The 25,129-nt window shown below is 41.3% G+C and overlaps 2 protein-coding genes across 3 annotated transcripts in view; one reads left to right on the top strand and one right to left on the bottom strand.

Moving 5' to 3' along the window:
- The window catches only part of ELP2 (elongator acetyltransferase complex subunit 2), a 47,743-nt gene extending 47,095 nt beyond the window's left edge, over positions 1-648 (bottom strand). The window contains exon 1 of the mRNA XM_047794138.1: positions 349-648. Within this exon, the coding sequence (XP_047650094.1) occupies positions 349-486 (138 nt within the window). The 5' untranslated portion in view covers positions 487-648. The remainder of the gene's footprint in view (positions 1-348) is intronic.
- A 429-nt stretch (positions 649-1,077) lies between these two features.
- On the top strand, positions 1,078-24,152 carry SLC39A6 (solute carrier family 39 member 6). Of its 2 annotated transcripts, XM_047794140.1 has the most exons (10): positions 1,078-1,364; positions 2,994-3,740; positions 5,890-6,073; positions 7,522-7,691; positions 9,510-9,728; positions 16,471-16,576; positions 18,488-18,865; positions 20,171-20,251; positions 21,935-22,125; positions 22,915-24,152. In XM_047794140.1, the coding sequence occupies exons 2-10, from the start codon at positions 3,003-3,005 to the stop codon at positions 23,065-23,067; spliced, it is 2,220 nt and encodes a 739-aa protein (XP_047650096.1). In that variant the 5' UTR covers positions 1,078-1,364; positions 2,994-3,002; the 3' UTR covers positions 23,068-24,152. The 2 variants fall into 2 exon arrangements, with proteins under 2 accessions (XP_047650096.1, XP_047650097.1); XM_047794141.1 differs by lacking the exon at positions 2,994-3,740 and having other exon boundaries at positions 1,086-1,364.
- Positions 24,153-25,129: the final 977 nt, after the last annotated feature.

Genomic DNA, 25,129 nt, shown 5'->3' with positions numbered 1-25,129 from the left:
GTCTTAATCCACATCTAAACTGCAAATGTTTTAAAACCCAAGCTGATTGTCTGAACTCTAGTTCCCACAGAAGTCTTCAGAAAAGGCTGTCATCATTGAGACTCTACCAGGGGCTAACAGGCCACTGCTGGGACATGGTTACCCAGGTTTACGCAGCGCTCAAGACAGCGAAGGACGAGTGTGGCGCGCCAGAGCGAGACTCCTTGCTTAGACACCCTGCTCGAAGCAGACCCAACCGCACACCCGCTCTGTAGGTTCTGGGACAGGGTCTACAGTCCACCCTGAGAGCATCCAGCAGATTCGGCCCCAGAAACACACGGGGATCGGGCAAGTGGCCACTTCTCTTACCTGAGGGTCATAGAGCACCACGGAACAGGACGTGCCGAAGGCAAGAAGTCCTCCGGGCCCGGAGCTCCAGCTGAGAGCTCCCCGCACCCGATTCGGGCAGCAAAACACGTGAGAGGTCTCCAGTACGGGTGCCACCATGTTGCTGGCTGGTCAGCGGCCGAAACCTGGGCGCGCACTTCCGCCCTCGGAGCGGAACTGCTCGCCAGCCGCCCCTCCCCCCCAGCGTCCGCACCGCGTTTCTGAGGAAGCCGGGGGCGGGGCAGAGGCGGGCCCGCCCCTCAGGGCCCGCCCCCCTTCCTGGCCGGAGTGGTCCTCAGTGCCCATCCATCTTTACCAGCGCCCCTGGATCTTGGCTCAGGGCACAGGCACGACCTCCTTCCCCGCAGTGAAGACCCGACCGGAACAATTCAAGACCCTCCAGAAAGACCTAGGGCTCGTGTGCCGGAACGACGGCAGGAACGTCCCGCTGCCCCTCACGGCTTGGTTCCTAGCAGCAGACGGGGCTGGCCCGGGTCGGGGCCTTGGAGAGCGAGTTTCGGGCCTCAGGGAGACAGGGGCGCGGAGGGGCTCAAGGAAAGGGTTTCCAGCTGATCTTGGAGCTAAGAGCCCGCCAGGGCCGCGTCTCCGCCCCCTCCCGCCCCTGCGAGCCCCGCGGCGCCAGCAAACAGGCGGACGCGCGGACCCGCCTGCAGGGGACGGGGTCGAGCCGCACTGCGCATGCCCCGTAGTCATGGCTGGCGGAGGCGGTGGTTCCCGGCGGCGAGCTGCGCGCGGCGGTTATTAGTAATTGTCCTGCGGCTCGCGGGAGGAGAGGGCACGTGGGGCGAGGCTTCTCTGTGTCTGCCGTGCAGTACCCCAACCGAGGGGCCAGCCGGACAGATGAGACCGCCGCCTCCTCACGCTCTGTAGACGTTTCTACGGAGAGAAACACAGGCGAGTGCCGAGCTCTCCGGACCGCCGGCGGGAACTGAACTGGCGCGCGGGACCGAGCCGGAGGGCAGCGAGGCCGCGAGGAGGTGAGTCCCGCAGGTCCCTCAGGGCAGGCGGAAAAGGGGAACCCTGCGGAACGGCGAGGGCAGACTTCCCAGTTTGGGGTGCACAGATAGGCTGCGAGATCCAACGGGGTAAGGAAACGGTTAGTCCTGTTTATCTAATTTTCTAAGAATGTACTGTCGTGTTTAAAAATAAAAAGCCCTTAGAAGCAGTTTGGTGCCCTCTTTCGTGTTTTCTCCACTGGCGCTATTCTCCAGGCCCTTTCCTTCAGCTTTCTTTTCTCTAACACACGCGGACTTGCCGGGAAGGAGATCTGCCAGCGGGTCCAGTACCGCCCTGAGCATCCTCCCTGGAGAAAGGCACAGAGCTGTCCCCGAGCCATTCGTCTGTGTTGACCCCACCCATCCCGCTCCTTGCTTCTCTTCTGCGAATGATTTCTTAAAGGTTCTCTTCTGCCTATTAAAACTTCAGGCCCCACGGATTGTTCTTTCAGGAGTCTAACCCCGTGATGGTACATACTTCCATTTTCCACAGTATGATAAGCAGCTGTTGTGCAGCGTTGCTGACAGTGTTTGGAGCACTTCCACATACATCCGTCATGTGTTTCCTCAGTCACTCTATAAGAAAGGTATTACCAGCTTTTCCTGATCCAAAGAAGAGCACCTGAAAGTGGTAGAGCTGGGTTGCCCCTTGCCCTTGCTCTCTCACCCCTGAGCCTACCTCTTTCTCTGGAGGCTGGTAAGTTTGGTCACGATCACCATCCATCATTGGTGCTGGACATCGGCTGGCTATCCACAGAAATACTAGTCTATCCACTTATCTGGGCTATCTCTTCCTCTGTTTAACTGAATTCTGCTTTTCAAGGCACAACTGGATTCCTAATTCCTCTTTGCATCATAGGCTTTTGGTTCCAAACACTATTGTGTGGATGAGTGGTAGTCTATGAAAAGATTTTCACTGGTTTTAAGCAACATAAGAGTGAGATAGTTTTTTAATGAAGTTTAAAAGAACTGCTATTGTGCAGGCATTCAAAAGAATGAGATCGCTTTATATGTACTGACATAAAAAGATGTTATTTGTTGAGTGGGATAAAAAAAATCCCATTTGTGTATGCATGAGGCATAAGCAAGAAACTGGAAAAATTTTGTACCTTTGAAGAGTGGGATTGGGGGAAAGAAGCCTCAAATTGTATTGTATATAGTTTAAGAAAAAAATTTTTAATGTGAGCTATTCTGAGATTGCCATTTTACTTTTTTGACATTAAAAGAGTGTTCTGTGAAATGATGGTAGTGGTGGAGGTAGTTGGGTTTTGTTTTGAATTGTTTTTCTAAACGCAGTAAGAAGTTGCCAGTATGGCTGTGGCCACATGAATCTCTCCAGACTCTGAATCATCATTGCTTTTACCGTTCTAATTACAGTCTTAGCACTTAGCTGCTTTCTGGTTGTTTCATGTGTTTTAGCAATTCAGGGTTCGAGCCTAGGACTCCACTTGTCTATATTTTTACATTATCTAGCACTTCACTGGTCACATTAGATGATGCTCTATAATTTTGATTCTATGATTGGACATCAGTTTTTAGCATGAGATTTCTTTATTGAAATTATTTTGAAAAGGGCTTTTTTTTCTTTTTCTTTGTCTTTTTCTGTCTTAGGAAAGTGCGATGGCAAGGAATTTATCTGTGATCTTAATCCTGACCTTCTCCCTGTCCTTCACAAATCCCCTTCATGAAGTAGGACCAGCCACTGCTTTCCCTCAGACCACTGAGAAAATTATTCCCAATTGGGAATCTGGCATTAATGTTGACATGGCAGTTACCACACAGCAACACCACCTTCAGCAGCTTTTCCGTCGCTATGGAGAAAATAATTCCTTGTCAGTTGAAGGGTTCAGAAAGTTGCTTCAGAATATAGGCATAGATAAGATTAAAAGAATCCACATACACCATGACCACGAGCATCACTCCGACCACGATCATCACTCTGACCATGATCATCACTTTCACCGTAATCGCGCTCCCAGTAAAAACAATCGGAAAGCTCTTTGCCCAGACCATGACTCTGAGAGTTCAAACAAAGATCCTAGAAGCAGCCAGGGGAAGGGATCTCACAGATCAGAACATGCCAATGGTAGGAGGAATGCTTTAATCAAGGATGGTGTTGGTGCTGGTGAAGTGACCTCGACTGTGTATAATGCCGTCTCTGAAGGAACTCACTTTCTAGAGACAATAGAATCTCCAAAACATGGAAAACTCCCCAAAGATGTGAGCAGTTCCACTCCACCCAGTATCACAGAAAAGAGCCGGGTGAGCTGGCTGGCTAATAGGAAAACAAATGAATCTGTGAGTGAGCCCAGAAAAGGCTTTATGTATTCCAGAAGCACAAACGAGAATACTCAGGAGGTAAGATGAGTGTTGTTCGTTATTTTAATCAATACGCATGCTCGTCAGTCCTGTCATTGCTATTCCGTCTCAGTTGTACGTGGTTTAAAGTAAAAATAAAATAGTGGGAGTCCTAATTCTAGGAGTTCCTGACATGGCTCAGCAGAAACAGTCTGACTAGCATACATGAGGACATAGGTTTGATCCCTGGCCTCGCTCAGTGGGTTAAGGATCTGGCGTTGTTGTGGCTCTAGTGTAGGCCCGCAGCTACTGCTCCAATTAGACCCCTAGCCTGGGAACCTCCATATGCCACACGTGTGGTCCTTATTTAAAAGACGAAAAGTAGGAGTTCCTGTCGTGGCTCAGTGGTTAACGAATCGGACTAGGAACTGTGAGGTTGTAGATTCGATCCCTGGCCTTTCTCAGTGGGTTAGGGATCTGGCGTTGCCGTGAGCTATGGTGTAGGTTGCAGACTTGGCTTGGATCCTGCTTTGCTGTGGCTCTGGAGTAGACCATCGGGTATACCTCCGATTGGATCCCTAGCCTGGGAAGCTCCATATGCCACGCATGTGGCCCTTAAAAGACAAAAGACAAAAAAAAGACAAAAAGTAAAATAAAATGGTGAGTTCATCAAAAAGGGAATTTCTTTCTACCTTCTCAGCAAGGCATTTAGCTCTGAGTATCCCTACTATGTTGTAAACATTTCTGATACAAAACCTAGGAAGTAGTTCTTTGGTAAGAATAATGCTAGACAAAAAAAAAAAAAAAGAATCATTAATCTTGCTGTGGCTCTGGCGTAGGCTGGCAGCTACAGCTCCGATTAGACCCCTAGCCTGGGAACCTCCATATGCCGCAGGAGCGGCCCAAGAAATAGCAAAAAGACAAAAAAAAAATAATAATGCTGCCTGCTGAAACTATTTTCTAGTAAGTATGGAAAGCAGATATCAAAGTTACTTGAGGAGAAAAATCTTTAAACATAAGTATTATTAGTTAAAAAAAAAACAGGAAATGGGAGGTCAAAAAAGCGGGAGTTAGAATTCAGATTTTAAGGAAAGATGTGATGGAAAGGGTTAGAGAATGCAAGAAGAGAAAGCAGCTTTACCTCCTTGACAAGAGGGATCACAGTGAGTTGTGGAGGGATTGAAATTGGAGCTTCTACCCATTGTATTGTGCTGGGCAAGGAAAAAGTTGGAGGTTCTGAGTTCATGTGTTTTTTTTTTTTTTTTTCTAGACTAGACTTCCAGACTGTACACAGTTTGCCTAGACTGGGAAATGTCAAAAACAAAGAATTAGTTGATATGCATTAATAGGCAAAACTTCAGTACTTCATTCAAACTATCACACGACTGTACTAATTCTAGGAAAATCCTACTAATGGTCATTCCCATAGGAACACTAGTGATAAAGTTTGTTGTGAGTACTATGGGCCAAGAATTGTGGGAGTTTAAAATAACTTTACAGAAGATGAGAAACAGGTGTTTCCGCCAATTTGGGGAAGAAGGGGGAGCTTACATTACCCAGAGGAGATTCTCTTCAAACTAAGCTTGTCATCTAATTAAATTGTTGAAACATCTGCCTGCCAGTACAGGTTGCTTTTATTAATCAGCCTTGCCCTCTTCAAGAGTAATCTACATAATTTAACATTCTCTTGTTGTGGAGTGTTATTTTGCCAGGTATGTCAACGGAACTGAGCTAAGTTTTGCAAGTACAGTCATTGCTGGAAGAGTGACTTGTCTTGGGCTTGTTTAGGCCAGGTAGGGTAGCGTTAGTACTAAAACAACATATTTCTCAATCTCTAATGAACCACATCTCGACATTAAAGCTTATTTCCTTAATAGGTTTTACAGTGAATTAACAGGCTTCTGAATGTCCATTTATCCTCAAGCTTTTCCCACTTGAGGCTTTCTCCTGAGGTGACTAGTGATGTGACCACGACCCTCAAGAAGAAATAGGCAGAAAAGATGGGAAAAAACACCCATGTAACACAGTATCTCCAGGTACCTGAGGCAGGTTCCAAGGTGCTCAAAACCAAAGTTGATTTTGATTCCCCTTAACTTAAAAAAATAAAGAAGCGGCTTCAGTAAGGAGAGGGTGTTGTGTCATCAAACAGCTTTTTTGGATTCTCTAGTGGGAATGCCTTTTGGTGACTTCACTGTTTGCTTTTCTTCAGTGTTTCAACGCGTCAAAGCTGCTTACATCTCATGGCATGGGCATCCAGGTTCCACTCAATGCCACCGAGTTCAACTATCTTTGCCCAGCCATCATCGATCAGATTGATACCAGATCATGCCTGATTCATACGACAAGTGACAAGAAAGCTGAAATCCCTCCAAAGACCTATTCTTTACAAATAGGTAAAATTGCCTGTATTTTGTAAAAAGTATTTCCAATATACACATTTATGTTGTACTCTTCCTTATATTTACATCAACCTATTCGTTTTTCAGCATAATTCCAAATATATCATCTTAATTGTTCCTATCTCAAATATGAAGAAAGCAAGTGTGTGAGCCTTACCCTTACAAAACAAAAGAAAAACCAGAAAATAAAACTTAGATTGTAACTTGTCTGGGGTTCTCCCATAAGATGTGTCAAGGTCATTCAAAATTTGGGCTCTTTACAATTCTCTTGTGGTACATTGGGTTAAGGATCTGGCATTGTCACTATAAGTGCCTCAGGCACAGCCATAAAAAGGAGGGAGGCTCTTTATATTTTGTCAGACTGTTTAGAGGAAGGTCAGAGTTAATCTCTGCTGTTTAGGAGCCGAATTCTGATATGTTCTTATTAATAAATGAAACCAAGATTCGCTCTGCTTTAGTGTAGAGTTGCATTGCTCAAAAACTATAATGGAGATATAATTGCTTAGTTCACTGAGGAAAGAATTTAATTTCCCAGTTTCCTTTGCCCTTTTTTTTTCTTTTTTATAATCTTTTTAGGGCCGGACCCTCGGCATATGGAAATTCCCAGGCTAGGGGTTGAAACGGAGCTGCACCTGCCACCGTACACCACAGCAATAGCAACACGGGAACCGAGCTGAGTCTGTGACCTACACCACAGATCACAGCAATTCCAGATCCTTAACCCACTGAGCGAGGCAAGGGATCAAACCCACATCTTTATGGATACTAGTCAGATTCTTAATCCACTGAGCCACCATGAGACCTCCTCTTTTGCCTTCCCTTCCTTCCTTCCTCCTTACATCCATTTATCCCTCCCTTCCTCATTCCTTCCTTCCTGTCTTTATTTCTTCCTTTCTCTTTTTCTTTATTTCTTTCTTTTTTTCCCTACATTTTTCCTTTTATAATGTAGCTCTGAAAGCTTATTTCCTGAGTGAACTAGAGTTCATCCTTGACAACCACGTTTTCCCCTCCAGCTGAAGAATTTTCCACTAGGTTTATGTCCTTTATCTGAAGGGTTCAGTCATATTGTTCATTTGATCCAGTTTCTTGGTTATTATCGGTCTAGTTTGTATTTAAAGTTTATCAATCGAGGAGTTCCCGTCGTGGCGCAGTGGTTAATGAATCTGACCAGGAACCATGAGGTTGCGGGTTCAATTCCTGGCCTTGCTCAGTGGGTTAAGGATCCGGTGTTGCCCTGAGCTGTGGTGTAGGTTGCAGACGAGGCTCAGATCCGGCGTTGCTGTGGCTCTGGCGAAGGCTGGTGGCTGCAGCTCTGATTAGACCTCTAGCCTGGGAATCTCCATATGCCGTGGGAGCAGCCCTAGAAAAGGCAAAAAAAAAAAAAAGACTAAAGTTTATCAATCGTATGCTTTTTCTTTGCTCTGTTTTGTTTTGTTTGGCAGCCTGGGTTGGTGGCTTTATAGCCATCTCCATCATCAGTTTCCTGTCTTTGCTGGGTGTTATCTTAGTGCCTCTCATGAATCGGGTGTTTTTCAAGTTTCTCTTGAGTTTCCTTGTGGCACTGGCTGTCGGGACATTGAGTGGTGATGCTCTTTTACACCTTCTTCCACATGTAAGTACAGTAATTTGTATTATTCGTGTTTTAGTATTCAACATTAAATGTGTGTGTGTGTTTTCTTTTTGGTTTGTCATAGAACACTCTTTGTATTGATAGATGTAAAAAGTTAAAAATTTGGTTTTGAGGAGTTGATTTGAAAATATATTTGGTAGCTGAAAGCCATGTTTTTATGCTAGATCTCAATACACATTCTTTTTTTTTTTTGCTTTTTTACTTTTAAAGGGAATTTACTAAATGCAAGCTAATTTAACTTTTTGAAATCTAGTTAACAAAAGGAGAAAGATTCTACTCAGCTATTAGTACTGTGACAGACTGCAGCAATGTGAATTATCTGCCTTACATGTTAGTATAATTGCTACAGAAATAAAAAATGTGACTACCTGAGCTACTTCAGTTTTTCTTCACAGTTGAATTTACATGTGTACTTAAAGATTTACACTTTGTGACATGAGTGAATTCTTAAAGCAAGTTTAGTGAAGTGAACTTACTTTTCCATTAAGTATTTGGGATAGGTGCACAGGCAGAAATATTTGGATCTCATCTTTTTTGTTCCTTTCTTTTTTTTTTTTTTTTTTTTGGTAATTTCTCTTAGAGGTTTGCAGGTAAGTGGGAGAGAAAATGTACTCTGTTCCTAGAGCAGTGCATAGCTCATCCTCATCATGTTTCATTCAGTAGTAAAAGAAGACTATTTTGCTCTGACAAGCTCCCCAACTACCAGGTAGCAGATGCTCAGGACTACCTGCTGCTCAAAGCAGCATGTACATGGGGCGTATCCCAGTCTCACCTCTGTTGGTGTGCACCATACCTGGTTCCCTAAAATGCAGTGGTGGAAGTTCCAACTACACTCAGCTGTCTGCGGATCTCAGGTACCTGCCAGGGCCTATTACCCTGACTGGGCCATGTGTAAGCACACTGATTACTCTGGTAGGGGTTTTTCAGCTACAAGTATAAGCAGTGACCTACACGCCTGTTACATGCAGCAGTTCTGTGTTATTTGTGGCCATGGAAAATCATTGGAAATACCCACTGCCTGTATGTTATGAAGGACATTGGGGAATGTGTCTGTCTTTTACACTAAACAGATCGGCTCTAGTAAGTGCTATCATACATTATGTGTGTGAAGCTCTAGATCGCTGCTGCTTGTTGGTCATTTTATTTATGTATTTATTTTATTATTCAATGAATTTATCACATTTATAGTTGTACAATGATTATCACAATCCAATTTATATCATTTCCATCCCACACCCCCAGCACATCCTCCCAGCCCCCAAACTGTCGCCTTTGAAAACCATAAGTTTTTCAAAGTCTGTGAGTCAGTATCTGTTCTGCAAAGAAGTTCATTCTGTCCTTTTTTCAGGTTCCACATGTCAGTGATAGCATTTGATGTTGATGTCTCACTGTCTTCACTTAGCATAATTTCTAAGTGAAGTCTAACCATGTTGCTAAAAATGCCGTTATTTCATTCCTTTTAATGGCTGAGTAATATTCCATTGTGTATATGTACCACATCTTCTTGATCCACTCCTCTGTCAATGGACATTTAGGTTGTTTCCATGTCTTGCTATTGCAAGTAATGCTGCAATGAACATTGGAGTACATGTCTCTTTTCAAGTCATGGTTTTCTCTAGATGGATGCCCAGGGGTGGGGATCATTTTATTTTTAATATCCTAAACTTCCCCTTATTCCAAAGTATCACATTAATTGCCTAATTTGAAGTGATTTCAAATTTGGTGTTATGATCTTTGCCAATTTTTCTGACAGTGTATGAAACTAATGAGTGTATAAAAGCCATATTCTTTTGCCTTTAGTCTCACGCGAGTCACCACCATAGTCACAGCCATGAAGAACCAGCAATGGAAATGAAGAGAGGGCCACTTTTCAGTCATCTCTCTTCTCAAAGCATAGAAGAAAGTACCTATTTTGATTCTACATGGAAAGGTCTGACAGCTCTAGGAGGCTTGTATTTCATGTTTCTTGTTGAACATGTACTCACGTTGATCAAGCAATTTAAAGATAAGAAGAAAAAGGTAAGAAAAATATTCTGAGTACTTGAACTAAGTTGTCAGCAGAGCTTGTTCTGTGTTTATGATCTTTATTTGTGAGGGAGTTCAGTACCCTTGAGATAATTTTGCTCCCAGGGGCGTCTTGAAGAGCAATTCTGTATCTTTTTAACTCTGTAGTTCTCCATCTTCAGTATTCCCTTCAAACTCATCAGAGAGGAAGCAGGGCAAGGCTAAGGATCTATATCAATGACCAGACGAGGCACAAGCAGGGCCTTGAAAATCAAAAGCATCATGATTATGCCTTGATGGTGGTGGTGGTTTCAGGAGTGTATACTTATCCCCAAATTCATTGAGTTACGTACATTAAATATGTACAGCTTTTGGGGTTCCCTTCTGGCACATTGGGTTAAGGATCCTACATTGTCACTGCATCAGGTTGCTGCTGTGGCACAGATTCATTCCCTGGCTAGAAAACTGTATGCTGTAGGCACAGCCAAAAAGAAAAAAAAAAAGTATAGGTTTCTATATGTCTATCATACCTCAATAAAGTGGTTTAAGAAAAAAGTATCATGGATTAACTTTAAATTATCTGGGAGTTCCCATTGTGGCTCAGCAGCAACTAATCCTGCCAGTATCCATGAGGATGCAGGTTTGATCCCTGGCCCCACTTGGTGGGTTAAGGATCTGGCATTGCCATGAGCTGTGGCGTAGGTCGCAGATGCGGCTCAGATCTGGTGTTGCTGTGGCATAGGTCAGCAGCCACAGCTCTGATTTGACCCCTAGCCTGAGAACCTCTATATGCCATGAGTGTGGCCCTAAAAAGGCAAAAAAAAACAAACCCACATACCGAAAACTTTACATTACCCAGTAGCTGAATATTCTGCTTTGAAAGGATACTTGAGATGAACCCAACATTGTAAATCAACTATACTTCAATTTTTTTTTAATTAAATTAAAAAAAAAAAAGAACAGAAGAGTTCCTGCTATGACATAGCGGGTTAAGAATCCGACTGCAGCAGCATAGGCTGCTGTGGAGATGTGGGTTCGGTGCCCAGCCTGGCACAGTGGGTTAAAGAATCCAGAGTTGCCACAGCTGCAACTGCAGCATAGGCTGCAGCTAGGGTTCTAATTCAGTCACTGGCCTAGGAGCTTCCATACGCTGTGATGCAGCCATAATATTTAAAAAAAAAAAAAAAAGAAAGAAAAGAAAAGAAAGGGTATATGACTTTGACAGACTTTCCCTTTGCAAATTGCCACCAGAAAATATTATGACACTGAACAGTAGGCTCTCTGTCTTTAGTAAAAGTATCTTTTGAGTTGCCTACAGTTATCTACCTCTTCCTATCTGATGTGACTGGGCAATTCGGTCAAAAGATTGTCCTAATGGGAGTTCCCATTGTGACGCAGCAGAAGCAAATCTGACTAGTATCTATGAGGATGTGGGTTCAATCCCTGGCCTTGCTTAGTGGGTCAGAGACCTGGTGTTGCTGTGAGCTATGGTGTAAGTGGCAGATGCGCCTCAGAACCCAGGTTGCTGTGGTGTAGGCCAGTAGCTGTAGTTCCCATTTGACTCCTAGCTTGGAAACTTCCATATGCCATAGGTGCAGCCCTAAAAAGCAAAAAAAAGATTGTCCTAACGACCTCTTAAATGTGACATGTACACATCTTAGATGTTTTAATTAAAACATTTGTATACTCAGAGTTCCCGTCATGGCACAGTGGAAACAAATCCGACTAGGAACCATGAGGTTGGGGGTTCGATCCCTGGCCTTGCTCAGTGGGTTAAGGATCCGGCGTTGCCGTGAGCTGTAGTGTAGATTGCAGACGTAGCTCGGATCTGGTGTTGCTATGGCTGTGGTGTAGGCCGGCAGCTGTAGCTCCGATTAGACCCCTAACCTGGGAACATCCACATGCCGCCAATATGGGCCTCAAAAGACAAAAAAAAAAAAAAATTTGTACACCCATATTCCAGTCATTTGATGTTGACCAAGATATTCTTTGAGTTGGAGTTCTGTGTGGCCATTTTTTTTCTCTATAGCCATGCTGCTCCATCTACATTTCCAATTTTGATTTCTCTGAAATCAAGCAAGAGGTTACATATTTACAAAGCTATTTCGAGTATAGAGTCTAGATTTTGGAAATATAAACAGTATTATTATACAGTGGTTGCCTTATGTAAGTTGATAGTCTTTTGTTTATTTTTTTTAAAGCAGCTTGCCTTTGAATCTTTTCAGAGGAGTTCAACTTAAGTTTTCATAGAAGTAGCTATTCTCACCGTCATTTCATAGTTGGAGTGATGTGTAATTAAGTTGTGCAATTGGAATAACAGATACAGCTGGCATGAAGAGGCCCGAAAACTAACATAGCTGATTCTTGTTAAGCATGGAACTCACTTTGGGAACCAAGTGTGTGTGTGAATAGGAAAGGAGCCTCCTGCTCTATGAATATTTGCCCTTATGAACTTTACATTCACTAAAATCCATATTGCAAATTTTGAACCTTTTTTGAACCTCGGTTTAGAGTTCCAAGAAGTCATCTTCAGGAAGTTCCTTATGTCCCTGTTGCTTCACTTGGATGGCTCTGAGGATGTGTCCTCCTACTTTAAGTTCTCTGGGTTTATTCTAACCTTAAAAAAAAAAAAAAAAATTGGGGGGGGGTTGTTTGTGTTCATTTTACAGTGTTTGTCTTTCAAATACTGTAATTATTTTAACATTCTAATTTCAATTTAACTTTCAAATTTTACCTAAAGATTGCTTTTCATTAATCTGACATTCCTTCTGACTAGGAACCATGAGGTTGCGGGTTCGGTCCCTGCCCTTGCTCAGCGGGTTAAGGATCCAGCGTTGCCGTGAGCTGCGGTGTAGGTTGCAGACGCGGCTTGGATCCCGCGTTGCTATGGCTCTGGCATAGGCTGGTGGCTACAGCTCCCATTCAACCCCTAGCTGGGAACCTTCATATGCCCTGGGAGCAGCCCAAGAAATAGCAAAAAAAAAAAAAAAAAAAAGACCAAAAAAAAATTAATCTGACATTCTTAACATGGGACTCTAAGAGCTAGACTCTCTTATCTAATACAGAACAGTATTTTTCGGACTCTTTAAGTTACTGTCATTTGTGAGTTGTGAAATCAATCTTGTGTCCTGACCAGTGTGGGTGTTTTGTTGTTTGTTTTTTTGGGGGGGGCGGGAGATTGGCCTTGCATGTAGAAGTTTCTGGACCAGGGATTGAACCTACACCACAGCAGCAAACCAAGCCACCGCAGTGACAGCACTGGATCCTTAATCTGCTACGCCACAAGAGAACTCCATGACCAATGTTTTTAAATGCAACAGTGGTATTACAAGTATAATACATATATTACTCTACAAATAATACGTATAACACATATATTTATTACATGTATTATTACATGTATTACTGTGGATTGTAGTCAGAGAAGTTTAATAATTCCTATTCTAAAATAGTTTCTACTAGAATGTAAGTTCATAAGAAGCAGGACCTCTCTGTCTTATTTTACTGCTGTATCTCCAGTACTTAGACTAGTGTATGGCACATAATAGATGATTGGTAAATGTTTGTTGCATGTAGAAATATTAATGGTAAGTAAGCATAATTTCTAGACAAAGACGGGTTTTACAAACATTGCGTGTTCTCTCCCTTTTTAGAATATATTGAGTCTGTCTTTTTTCAAGAGCATCCAGATCTCAATGTTACTTACTTAACAGCTTTTAATCTTATTTGGTTCTCTCAAAAAGAAAAAGCTATTCATTACATGTTAAGTATTGCAAGCTCTCCAGATCCATAAGAAGACCTTTTATCTAGAATTTCCCTTAAGACATCTGTCCTGCATTCCTGAGAAATTCTATTTATCATAGTTTTAGGTTACCTGCCATATTTGCCAATCTGAAATCTTTATATTCAAATTAAATCACACTGTTGGTATAGTTAGACCCTTGTAATAGTTCAGCCTCAAACTTTCTTTCTCTTAGATTCTCAGGTTTCTTGCTCAAGCTGGAAACCTGAGAATCATCTCTGAATCTCCCTCATCCTCATATCCAACCCAGTTTTATTAAATGTGTCCAGAGTCTTTTCATTTCTCTCCATCTTCCTTGCTTTTATTATGGTCCAAGCCAGCTTACCTGGGTGATAGCAGTTGCCTCCTAACTGACCAATGTACGTTATTTTGCTGTCATCTTCTCCCAGTTCAGAGTAGAGCAGGCACAGTGATGTGTTTAAATGAAAATCTGATGAGGTTGGATACCACTACCTAAAATCCTTTCTTTAGGACTTGTCACTGCTTCAGGGACAAAGTCCACAACTCTTCACATGGTTTGCCTTGTCTGGTCTCCCCCACTGCCCGGCCTCACGTCTAGCCACCCTATCTAGGACCTACTAGGCCCCAACCACCTTGCACTTTTTTCAGTTCAAGAAGGGGCTGGCCCCTTCCTGCTTTAAGGCCCTCCTACATGCTGTCTCCCTACCTGGAGCACCCCTCCTCGCCTTTCCTTAACAAACCGCTCCTAATCTTTAGGTCTTAGTATAAATAATCATTTTCTCAAGGAATCCTGACCTCGGACTTAGGTCCTGTTATATACTCTCATAGCACTCTTTGTTTTTCCTTTGTAGAATGTATCAAAAATTGCAATCAAAGAATTGTTTAATCCTTATCTGTGTAAAGCCTCCCTCCCTGTGGGTGATGAGCTCCAAGGAAACAAGGATTGTGTGTATCTAGTTTTATGAGGTATTGCCAGCATTCAACATAGGGAACATTATAGGCTCATAATCTTATGGAATGAAAGAATTGGTTAAAAACTCTATGGTCTAGGAGTTCCCATCGTGGCTCAGCGGAAACGAATCCCACTAGGAACCTGAGGTTGTGGGTTCGATCCCTGGCCTCACTCAGTGTGTTAAGGATTTGGTAGTGCTGTGGCTGTGACAAAGGCCGGCAGCTGTAGCTCCTATTTGACCCTTAGCCTGGGACTCTCCATATGCCGCGGGTGCAGCCCTAAAAAGCAAAAATAAATAAATATAAAAAACTCTATGGTCTAGCGAAAGTCATAGTCCAACAAGAAATAAAGCATCAACGAAGTGATTTAAAATATCATGAATTCAATTTATTTTCACAAATATTTAAGTACTTTCTCTGTGTTTAAGGCATTATGCTAGGGGTAGGTGTAAAGGTTTGTCTGTGCTTGCCTTTAGAAACTCTTATAACCTAAGAGTGTACGGATATTTTATATACTGTTAGAGCTGAAATGAAATCTCAGGTATGCTGGTGATTATTTAAGTCTTATTCAATGGTACTGCAAATAAGAAATCTATGATTGGAGTTCCCATCGTGGCTCAGTGGTTAACAAATCCGACTAGGAACCATGAGGTTGCGGGTTCGATCCCTGGCCTTGCCCAGTGGGTTGAGGATCTGGCATTGCCATGAGCTGTGGTGTAGGTTGTAGACGCGGCTCAGATCCCACGTTGCTATGGCTCTGGCATAGGCTGGCAGCTACAGCTCTGATTAGACCCCTAGCCTGGGAACCTCCATATGCCGTGGGAGTGGCCCTAGAAAAGACAAAAAAAAAAAGAAATCTATTATTTTTGTGACAGTTTTCATTATCTTGAGTATTCTACAAGAGTAGGTAAGGCACAGGCACCATTTAAGAAGTTACTATTACTCTTGAGCTCTCAGATCTGGACAGTATCTAAAGTATAGTGTTCAGGTAGTTAAAACACCTAGTGATAAATTTAAGGCTAACTAATAGAGATTTACTTAAAAAAGAAAATTTGTTAATAGTGTTTTATTATAGGAAAAGTATTTTAGTTTTAGTAACAAGTGCATATCAGTATCATAGTATAGTTTTAAGTTAGAGAAAGTTTGGGAAGGGCAGTTCTCTTATGGCACAGCAGATTAAAGATCCTGAGTTGTCACCTCAGGTTGCTGCCATGGTGCAGGTTTGATGCCTGGCCTGGAAACTTCTACATGCCACCAGTGTGGCCAAAAACAACAATAACAACAAAATCCACATTCTAATCCTTTAGGTCAGGGTGTGGCCTGAGATTGCCTATTTCTGACAAACTCTGTTTGTGTAAGACCAAATTTAGACTGTATGACTTAGGAGAAACACTCAGAAAGGTAAGTGTGTAATTTTTCTTTTCTTTCATATTACCAAGGCCTTAATTTACCTTTTTTTTTGTGTGTGTGTTTTGTCCTTTTAGGGCCGTACGCACGGCATATGGAGGTTCCCAGCCTAGGGGTCTAATTGGAGCTATAGTTGCCAGCCTATGCCACAGCCATAGCAATGCCAGATCTGAGCCGCATCTTCAACGTACACCACAGCTCATGGCAACTTGGGATCCTTAACCCACTGAGTGAGGCCAGTGATCGAACCTGCAGCCTCATGGTTCCTAGTCAGATTCATTTCCACTGCGCCATGGCAGGAACTCCAATTTATCTTTCTAAACAATTTATGCCTAAGACGAACTGCTAGGTGCTTTGCAAAATTAAGTACAGGCCCTGCCCGTAGATGGAGTTTATTCCAATAGAGATCTATTACTCTGTTATCTTTATCTTTTTCCTTTTCTTTTTTCTTTTTTTTCTTCCTAGCTGCACCCAAAGCATGTAGAAGTTCCCAGCCACATCAGTGACAATGTCAAATCCTTAAAGAGGAACTCCTCTGTTGTCTTTTTCTAGGAAATCTTTTGCTTAACTCTTCATTTAAAGGTATGCATATGCAATCCAACTATTTTAAAGTATTGCTTTTCCTTGCTATTATAGAATCAGAAAAAACCTGAAAATGATGATGATGTGGAGATTAAGAAGCAGTTGTCCAAGTATGAATCTCAGCTTTCAACAAATGAGGAGAAAGTAGACGTAGATGAGCGTAAGTCCTTATAAATCTGAGAGCTGGAAGGAGTTTATTGCTCTTTGATTTGCAGGCATCTTGGACTGTCTCCTTCATCCCCTCCCCTTTTAAAAAAAAATCAACTCTTTTTTTTTTGCTTTTTAGGGCCACACCCAAGGCATATGGAGGTTCTTAGGCCAGGAGTCTAATCGGGGCTACAGCTGCCAGTCTACACCACAGCCACAGCAACACCAGATCCAAGCCGAGTCTGTGAACTACACCACAGCTCACAGCAGCATCAGATACCCAATGCACTGAGTGAGGTCAAGGATCGAACCTGCAACCTCATGGTTCCTAGTCAGATTCATGGCCACTTCGCCTTAACAGGAACTCCAAGAAAAAGATAAAATCTTATTGTTGTAGTTTACACAGATAGATGATAAATGTTTCTTGGTGATGATAGTATTTTAGGGTCTTGTGTTTTTCCTGGAGTTTTGCCCTTCAGAAAGGAGAAAATCAGATGACAGCATTAGGCCTGTTTTTTACTTCCAATTTTCAATGTTTTTCTTAATTTTTTTTTAAATATTTTAAATATCTAAAATAAAATACTTTTCTGAGAGTACTCGCTATGGTGCAATGGGATCGGCAGTGCCTTGGGAGCACTGGGACGCAGGTTTGATCCCTGGCCCAGCATAGTGAGTTAAGGATCTGGTGTTGCCACAGGTGTGGCTTAGGTGGCAACTGCGGCTTGGATCTGATCACTGGTCCGGAAACTTTATGTCCTGTGGGGTGGCCAAAAAAGAAAAGTAAGTAAATAAAATATTTTTCTAAAATAAATATGTGCTGCTTTCATAATCAGGAAAAATCATCTTTGTAAACATAGGGAAGCAGAAGAAATTAAGGGAGGATCTGGGGATAGTTATTGAAGGTTAACGTTTAAAATCCACTTTTTTTTTTGGTCTTGTCTTTTTAGGGCCGCACACGCAGCAAATGCAGGTTCCCAGGCTAGGAGTCTAATCAGAGCTATAGCTGCCAGCCTACACCACAGCCACAACCACAGCAACGCAGGATCTGAGCCACGTCTGCAACATACACCACAGCTCACGGCAACGCCAGATCCTTAACCCACTGAGTGAGGCCAGGGATCGAACCTGCAACCTCATGGTTCCTAGTCGGATTTGTTTCTGCTGCTCCAAGATGGGAACTCCTAAAATCCACTCTTAATAGGTGAGATTTTGGGAGTTCCTCTTTTTGCCTCAGTGGATTAAGAACCTTACTGGTATCCATGCAGGATGCTGGTTCGATCCTTGGCTTAAGGATTTGGCATTGTCACAAGCTGCCACATAGGTCACAAATGCTTGGATCTGACATTGCTGTGGCTGTGATGCAGGCCGGCAGCTGCAGCTCCAAATAGACTTCCATATACTGCAGGTTTGGCCCCAAAAAGGAAAAGAAATAAATAAAAAATTAAAACTAAAAAAATATGTGAGATCTTAATTTTTAAAAATCATTAAAACCTGATGTTTTTCATCAACAGTTTTCCTTTTTTTTTTTTTGTCTTTTCTGGGGCACCTTCAGCATATGGAGGTTCCCAGGCTAGAGGTCTAATCTGTAATCAAAACTGTAGCCAACCGCCTACACCAGAGCCACAGCAACGCGGGATCTGAGCTGTGTCTGCAACCTACACCACAGCTCACAGCAACGCCAGATCCTTAACCCACTGAGCGAGGCCAGGGATCGAACCCACAACCTCATGGTTCCTAGTCAGATTCATTAACCACTGAGCCACGACAGGAACTCCGACAGTTTTCTAATGTCTAGTTCAAGGTATACATGAGAGAGTTTTTAAGATCTTTTATTGACTTTGTCCATGGGAATGTTTGAAGTGTGTCCGTGCGCATTAATGAAGGCTCCTGACTTTGTCCCAATGTCTTTTATGTTCACACCTAGGACCTGAAGGCTATTTACGAGCAGACTCTCAAGAGGCCTCCCACTTTGATTCTCAGCAGCCAGCAATCTTGGAAGAAGAGGAGGTCATGATAGCCCATGCTCATCCACAGGAAGTCTACAATGAATATGTACCCAGAGGGTGCAAGAATAAATGCCATTCACATTTCCATGATACACTCGGCCAGTCAGATGATCTCATTCACCACCATCATGACTACCATCATATTCTCCACCACCACCACCATCAAAACCACCACCCCCACAGTCACAGTCAGCGCTACTCTCGGGAGGAGCTGAAAGATGCCGGCATCGCCACACTGGCGTGGATGGTGATAATGGGGGACGGCTTGCATAATTTCAGCGATGGCCTTGCAATTGGTATAAACCTACATGTCTGTCCTTTGTTGGTCGATTCTGAAAATGTCACATTAAACCACCAGTCTTATTTTAGTAAAGAATAGGTTGGTTTGTTAAGGCTATTAACTTCTGAGATTATCAAAACGTTATTTCTTCCTTGGCTGCTTTGACAATGAAGTATTCAGTAAATATTAGATAAGATTTTAGTGCTAGAAACTGCCTAGCCCATTACCTAAATTGTAACTACCAAAAGTTGTTTTAATTGGCAAGGTCTTGAAGATTACGTTCAGAGGTGTTTCTAGCACATGTGAGTTTTTTTCCAAATACATTTGAGTTCTCTTATCTGTAATATAAATAGTATTTATTAAAGTAAAAGGATCTTTTTCCATCATCTTTTCTTTTATGTTAAAGGAATCTTTACATACTTGATAAGTTTAATTACTAATCTCTATCCAAAGAAGACTTATAGAATTTTTGCTATTTAATTTTTATTCTATAATTAGGAGATAATAGAATACTTACAAATTGTAGTAACTAGTTCTGGGAGGAAGCACGGAAATAATTACAGATTAAGCAACGAAGGCCTGGCAAGGTGACTTACTTGCCCAAAGAGGCAGTGTTTTGTTTTTTGTTCTTTGGGTTTTTTTGCCATCCTGAGATGATGCCTGGCCTTGCCTCCCTGGGAGCCTGGTGCTCTTCCTTTGTACTGTACACAGCATAAGTGACAAAGGAGGATGAAAAAATACTGTCATGGTTTGTAAGCATTCAGTTGTATAATGTGTTGGCTTTTAAAAGTAGTGAGCTACTTGTCTTAAACTCTCCTGGTAAGACAGTGAAAGGATGAAGGTGAGGAGTTCCTGTGTGACCCAATGGATTAAGGATCCAGCATTGTCATGGCTGTGGCTCAGGTTTGATCCTTGGCCCAGGAACTTCCACAATTGAGGCCAAAAAAAAAAAAAAAAAGATAGTATAATTGCGTAGTGAATTCCTCTGAAGCCAGGAAAACATATAATTTTTTTCTAAGCCTTTAAAATCAGTTTGTTTTATATTTTTAAATAAGAGTTTTATGTGGTAGCAGTTACTTAGCTTTGTGTAAGATCATTTAATCGCTCTTTCCTTTCTCAATCATATCTGCTTGTCCTCCTTTGAAAATTTAAACCTAACTGAAGGTAATCTAAAATTACTTATGAAGAAGATACAGAGCACAGTTGAGAACAAGTTCTGTTTATTCACAACTAGAACAGAGTTTATGTCTTTTACCTCTTCGTGTATGCTGTTAAGATTTTCAAAATGCATACCCACAAAATGATGTCATTTTTTGCACAGGTGCTGCTTTTACTGAAGGTTTATCAAGTGGTTTAAGTACTTCTGTTGCTGTGTTCTGTCACGAGTTACCTCATGAATTAGGTAAGAGAATCCTACAAATGGTATTTTCCAGGTGGGTAGAGTGTCATAGTCACTGGCTTTTGCTGATGATAGCTGTAGCCGACTTCCTCATTTATGCCTTCCTGTAAGTCTACTAGCCTAACCAGCTTTCTTTTCTTACCAAGTCCAAGTTTTTTCCAGCCGTAATTCTAACCCTATGATTACAACTACGCAATTGCCTGTGTGGGGTTGCCAGAAAGATACCTGGGCCCCCTCTCTTGTCCTCTTCCCCTACCAAGTATCTTCCTATACCAGCATACTGGTGACGTCGGTGGTTCACACAGTAGGATGCACACAGTAGGAATAAGACCACAGATATCTAAAGAGTCATCTTCCATTAACAGAGAGAAGTTGACAAAAAGAATTTCATTGGAGCTAAAGAAAAGAGAAGTTAGTGAATTGTATTTTGAATATTCTGTCACCAGGACTTAAAATCTTCCCAGAGTTGTTTTGGTCCCCAGTTCGTGTCCTTCTTTTCTTCTTACAGAGGTGTATTCACACACTCCTGAATACCATTTTCACTTGTTCCTTGGCATGTATCATGCTATTTAGAAGTCTCTCCTCTTCCTGCTTGATTGTTATAATCCTCAGCATCTGGTCTGTGTTCCACATTCTAGATCCTGCATGCTCCATGATGCCTTTGTTAACTGTGATCTTGATTTCTTTAATCTCGGAGTTCCCATTGTGGCTCAGTGGGTTAAGAACCTGACATACTAAAAAAATAAAAATAAAAAATAAATAAACTTAATAATACCACTTTAGGGAGGAAAAAAAAAAGAACCCAATGAGCTGTGTCCATGAGGTTGCAGGTTTGATACCTGACCTCGATCAGTGGGTTAAGGATCCAGCATTGCCGTAAGCTGTGGTGTAGGCCTGCCTGCAGCTGTGGCTCCAATTCAACTCCTAGCTCTGGAACTTCCATTTGCTGCAGATTCAGCTGTAAAATAATTGTTTAATTAATTTCTTTAATCTTTAATTTCTCTTTTTATAACCAGAACATTAGACTCTTTGTTTCTTAATTATATATTGCATTTATCATTTGCTGATCACTCATGTATGTTCTCTAGTCTTCCCTCTTTATGTCCTGTTAAAAGCTCCTTGAAGACAGTGCAAGAGCACAAAAGTAGTTTCAAGGTGTTTGTTGATATTCATTGACAAAGTAGACACCTTAAGAAAAACTTTGGACAAAAGATCTCAATTTGGAGTTCCTGTCATGGCTCAGCGGTTAGTGTACCTGACTAGCATCCATGAGAACATGGGTTCAATCCCTGGCCTTGCTCAGTGAGTTAAGGGTCCAGCGTTGCTGTGAGTGGTGTAGCTCACAGATGTGGCTTGGATCCCATGTTGCTGTGGCTCTGGCGTAGGCCAGCAGCTACAGCTCCAATTTGACCCCTAGCCCGGGAACCTCCATATGCCATAAGTGTGGCCCTAAAAAGACAGACCAAAAAAAAAAAAAAGAAAGAAAGAAAGAAAGGATCTTAATTTATAAAGCTGTTAGGGTGATTTTTACTGATTAGCACTATTAGCCCCAGGTAGTTCTTAACTTTGTTTTTGTTTTTCTCTACAAAAAACCTGGAGAATTTCTTAAGTCTGGAGTCTTTTGACTATGTGTCTTAAAAATGATTTTTCAGTTACTTTATCTCCTTTTTTTGTTTTCTATTAAAGGTGACTTTGCTGTTTTACTAAAGGCTGGCATGACTGTTAAGCAGGCTGTTCTTTATAATGCTCTGTCAGCTATGCTAGCATATCTTGGAATGGCAACAGGAATTTTCATCGGTCATTATGCTGAAAATGTTTCTATGTGGATATTTGCACTTACTGCTGGCTTGTTCATGTATGTTGCTCTGGTGGATATGGTAAGTTTTTAAGAAGTTAAAATATAGAATTGACAATGAAATGGAGAAAATGTTCAATGAAACCTCATTTTCAAAAGGCTATAGATTAAATGTGGTTGCAGTGAGAAATGATTCTGTACTCAACAAAGTAGCATATAAAATAATGGGTCCTTTATCTTTTTGGATTATTGCTCACAAGCATATCTTTGTCCTGCCTGATGTGTATCAGGATATACAGAAATGTCTACCCCTTTCTGATGTGTCTTTTGTGAGGTAGAATTTCAGTAGTCAGGCATTAAATTGTCTGTAGGAAAACTAGTACAAGCTACATAGCATTAGCATACTGTGTGTACTTCAGAATGGCTCCTTATTAATAGACAAAGGAGTTACAGCTTTTTGTCACCAAAGCTCCTCTAACAATCTCAGCCAATCGTATTGCTAAAATTATGTTTTATGTGGTATAAGGCTTCCATATCTCTGACCTTCAAGTGAGCCACATGTTATTTACAGACAGTGAGCAGGGTCGTCAGTGTAGCTCTCCATCTTACAGTGGAGCAAACTGGACCATTAAGAATTTTGACTTGCTGAGGAGACGAAGAATACTATTTGTTAATGAAACTGCTGGGAGATGCTATGTGACATTATTAGCTAGAGTCAGTATGTATGTGGTCATATTTTAGAGAATTGACTCATAGTATATCTAGCTACATATAAAACCAATATACTGTCCTGCAAATTCTTCTAAAAACTAATCTCTGGTTCTGGAAACTTAAAGGTTGCTTTTTTTTTTCTTCTTCTTCTTCTTCTAAGGTACCCGAGATGCTACACAATGATGCTAGTGACCACGGATGTAGCCGCTGGGGATATTTCTTTTTACAGAATGCTGGGATACTTCTGGGTTTTGGAATTATGTTGCTTATCTCCATATTTGAACATAAAATTGTGTTTCGTATAAATTTCTAAGTAGGGCATAAATGCTGAAGTAGCTTAAAGCTATAGTTTGCTTTCTCTAGTTTGAATAGGTCATAGGGAGATAAGAGTTTGTACGCTGTGATATGTCGCACTTAAGGTTAGTGGATTTTGTGATTTTTGTATAGACTATTGCCATTTGTTATGCTTATAAGGTCAGTTATGGTGGTAACATAAAGGTACGTTTTAATATTTAAGTTATTCTATTTTGGGAATATGTTATATGTGCAATTTACCAATATTACCGGTTTATTGTATAAACAAGAGATTTGGCATGACATGTTCTGTATATTTCAGGAGAAATGTCTTTAATGTTTTAGAACTAATTTAATATAGTAATTCCTATGCTGGATTTTAGGCCTCTGAAGAACTGCTAGTGTTTAGGAGTAAGAATACACATGAAGCCTAAAATACCGATAAAAGCTTAAATTGAATTTAAGCTAAGAAATAGAAAGGGAGAAGAATCTGTATGAATTGAGAAGGCATAGATTTCTTATTAAAAAAAATCACAAAACTGATTATAAAATAGAAGGAAAAAAATTAAGATTTAAATGAAGAAAGAAATATTAGTATAGAGCACATTCATAAACATTTTTGTCAGAGTATTAATGTTCCCATAAAACCTTAGCACTTTTTACTAATTTAGTTGTACATTTAACTGTGTATAATAGAAACGTCTAAATATATTTAATGAAGTCAAGCAAAGTATGTCATTTGACCAAGAAATTGAAATTTTAAAATATTTGTGTGGAGATAAACCAGATGAGTAAGAGCCAGTTTACGTATTGCCAAAAGACTTGGATATCACCAAGCTATGTTTCACCCAAAGTTACATTATTGGATGACCTGGTTATTTGGCTTACTGAATGTTAGCATTGATATATATATATAAGGACGTTAAAATGATACTGGGTATAATTTGACTTCTTGGATTCAGAAAGTACTTTGTTATCTTTCAGTGCTTCAATGTTGTTATGAGCAGTTGTCATTTTTATATATAGTACTGTAGACATACTAGGGTTGTGTGGCATTCTCTAGATATTGCTTTTCTACAAAATAAATTCCCCATGTCAACTTGATATCAGATATCTGATTTTCTTTCTTTTTTTTTTTTTACCATCTTAACCATTTTTAAGCTTACAGCTCAGTAATTTTACATACATTCACATTGTTAACTCAGTCAACTTTTTCACTTGCAAAACTGAAACTCTATCCATTAAACAACTCTTCATTTCCTCTCCCTCCTCGGCCCCTTGGTAACCACCATTCTACTTTCTGTTTCTATGAATTTCTGATGTCATTTTCTTAAGTGTAACATCTGAATTATATATACTTACCAGTTAATTTCTATCATTAGAAATTGATATTGGTGGCCTCATTCAGTTTTTACTTTTTATTTTATTTTATTTATTTATTTTTTTGTCTTTTCTCAGGCCGCAACTGCAGCATATGGGGGTTCCCAGGCTAAGGGTCTAATTGGAGCTATAGCCACCGGCCTATGCCAGAGCCACAGTAACGCCAGATCCGAGCCTTGTCTGTGACCTATGCCACAGCTTATGGCAATGCCAGATCCTTAACCCACTGAGCGAGGCCAGGGATCGAACCTGAAACCTCGTGGTTCCTAGTCGGATTCATTAACCACTGAGCCATGATGGGAACTCCCTCATTCACTTTTTAAATTGGTTATCACAAAGGGCACTTCAGAAAATACTGGTGCACAGTTTGTTCCAAGCTGTCCCCAACTTAAAAACCAGAGCCTAATCTCAAGAAGAAGCGTTAATACCCTACATTGTAAAGAGAATAGGGAACAATTGGATAAGACCCTACTGCAAGACAACTGGGCCAGTATTTCTGTTCCCCAAACCAAGTGAAAGGAGTATGACTAATTAGAATTACTTGGATTGGGGGTGCCTGAAAGAATGAGATGATGTATCTTCTCAGGCTAAGTGATACTCTGCTTCAGAAACCCACAGACCTACCCTATTACTACTGCTGGATCAGTACCAGATGAAGTTCTGGAATCATTGGAAATGTTCCTCCAAGGAGTTTGGGAAAC

The sequence above is a fragment of the Phacochoerus africanus genome, chromosome 8 (genome assembly GCF_016906955.1).
Source record: "Phacochoerus africanus isolate WHEZ1 chromosome 8, ROS_Pafr_v1, whole genome shotgun sequence".
NCBI lineage: Eukaryota > Metazoa > Chordata > Mammalia > Artiodactyla > Suidae > Phacochoerus > Phacochoerus africanus.
Note: the sequence above shows the minus strand (reverse complement) of the source record. Positions and strands in the feature narration are given on the sequence as shown.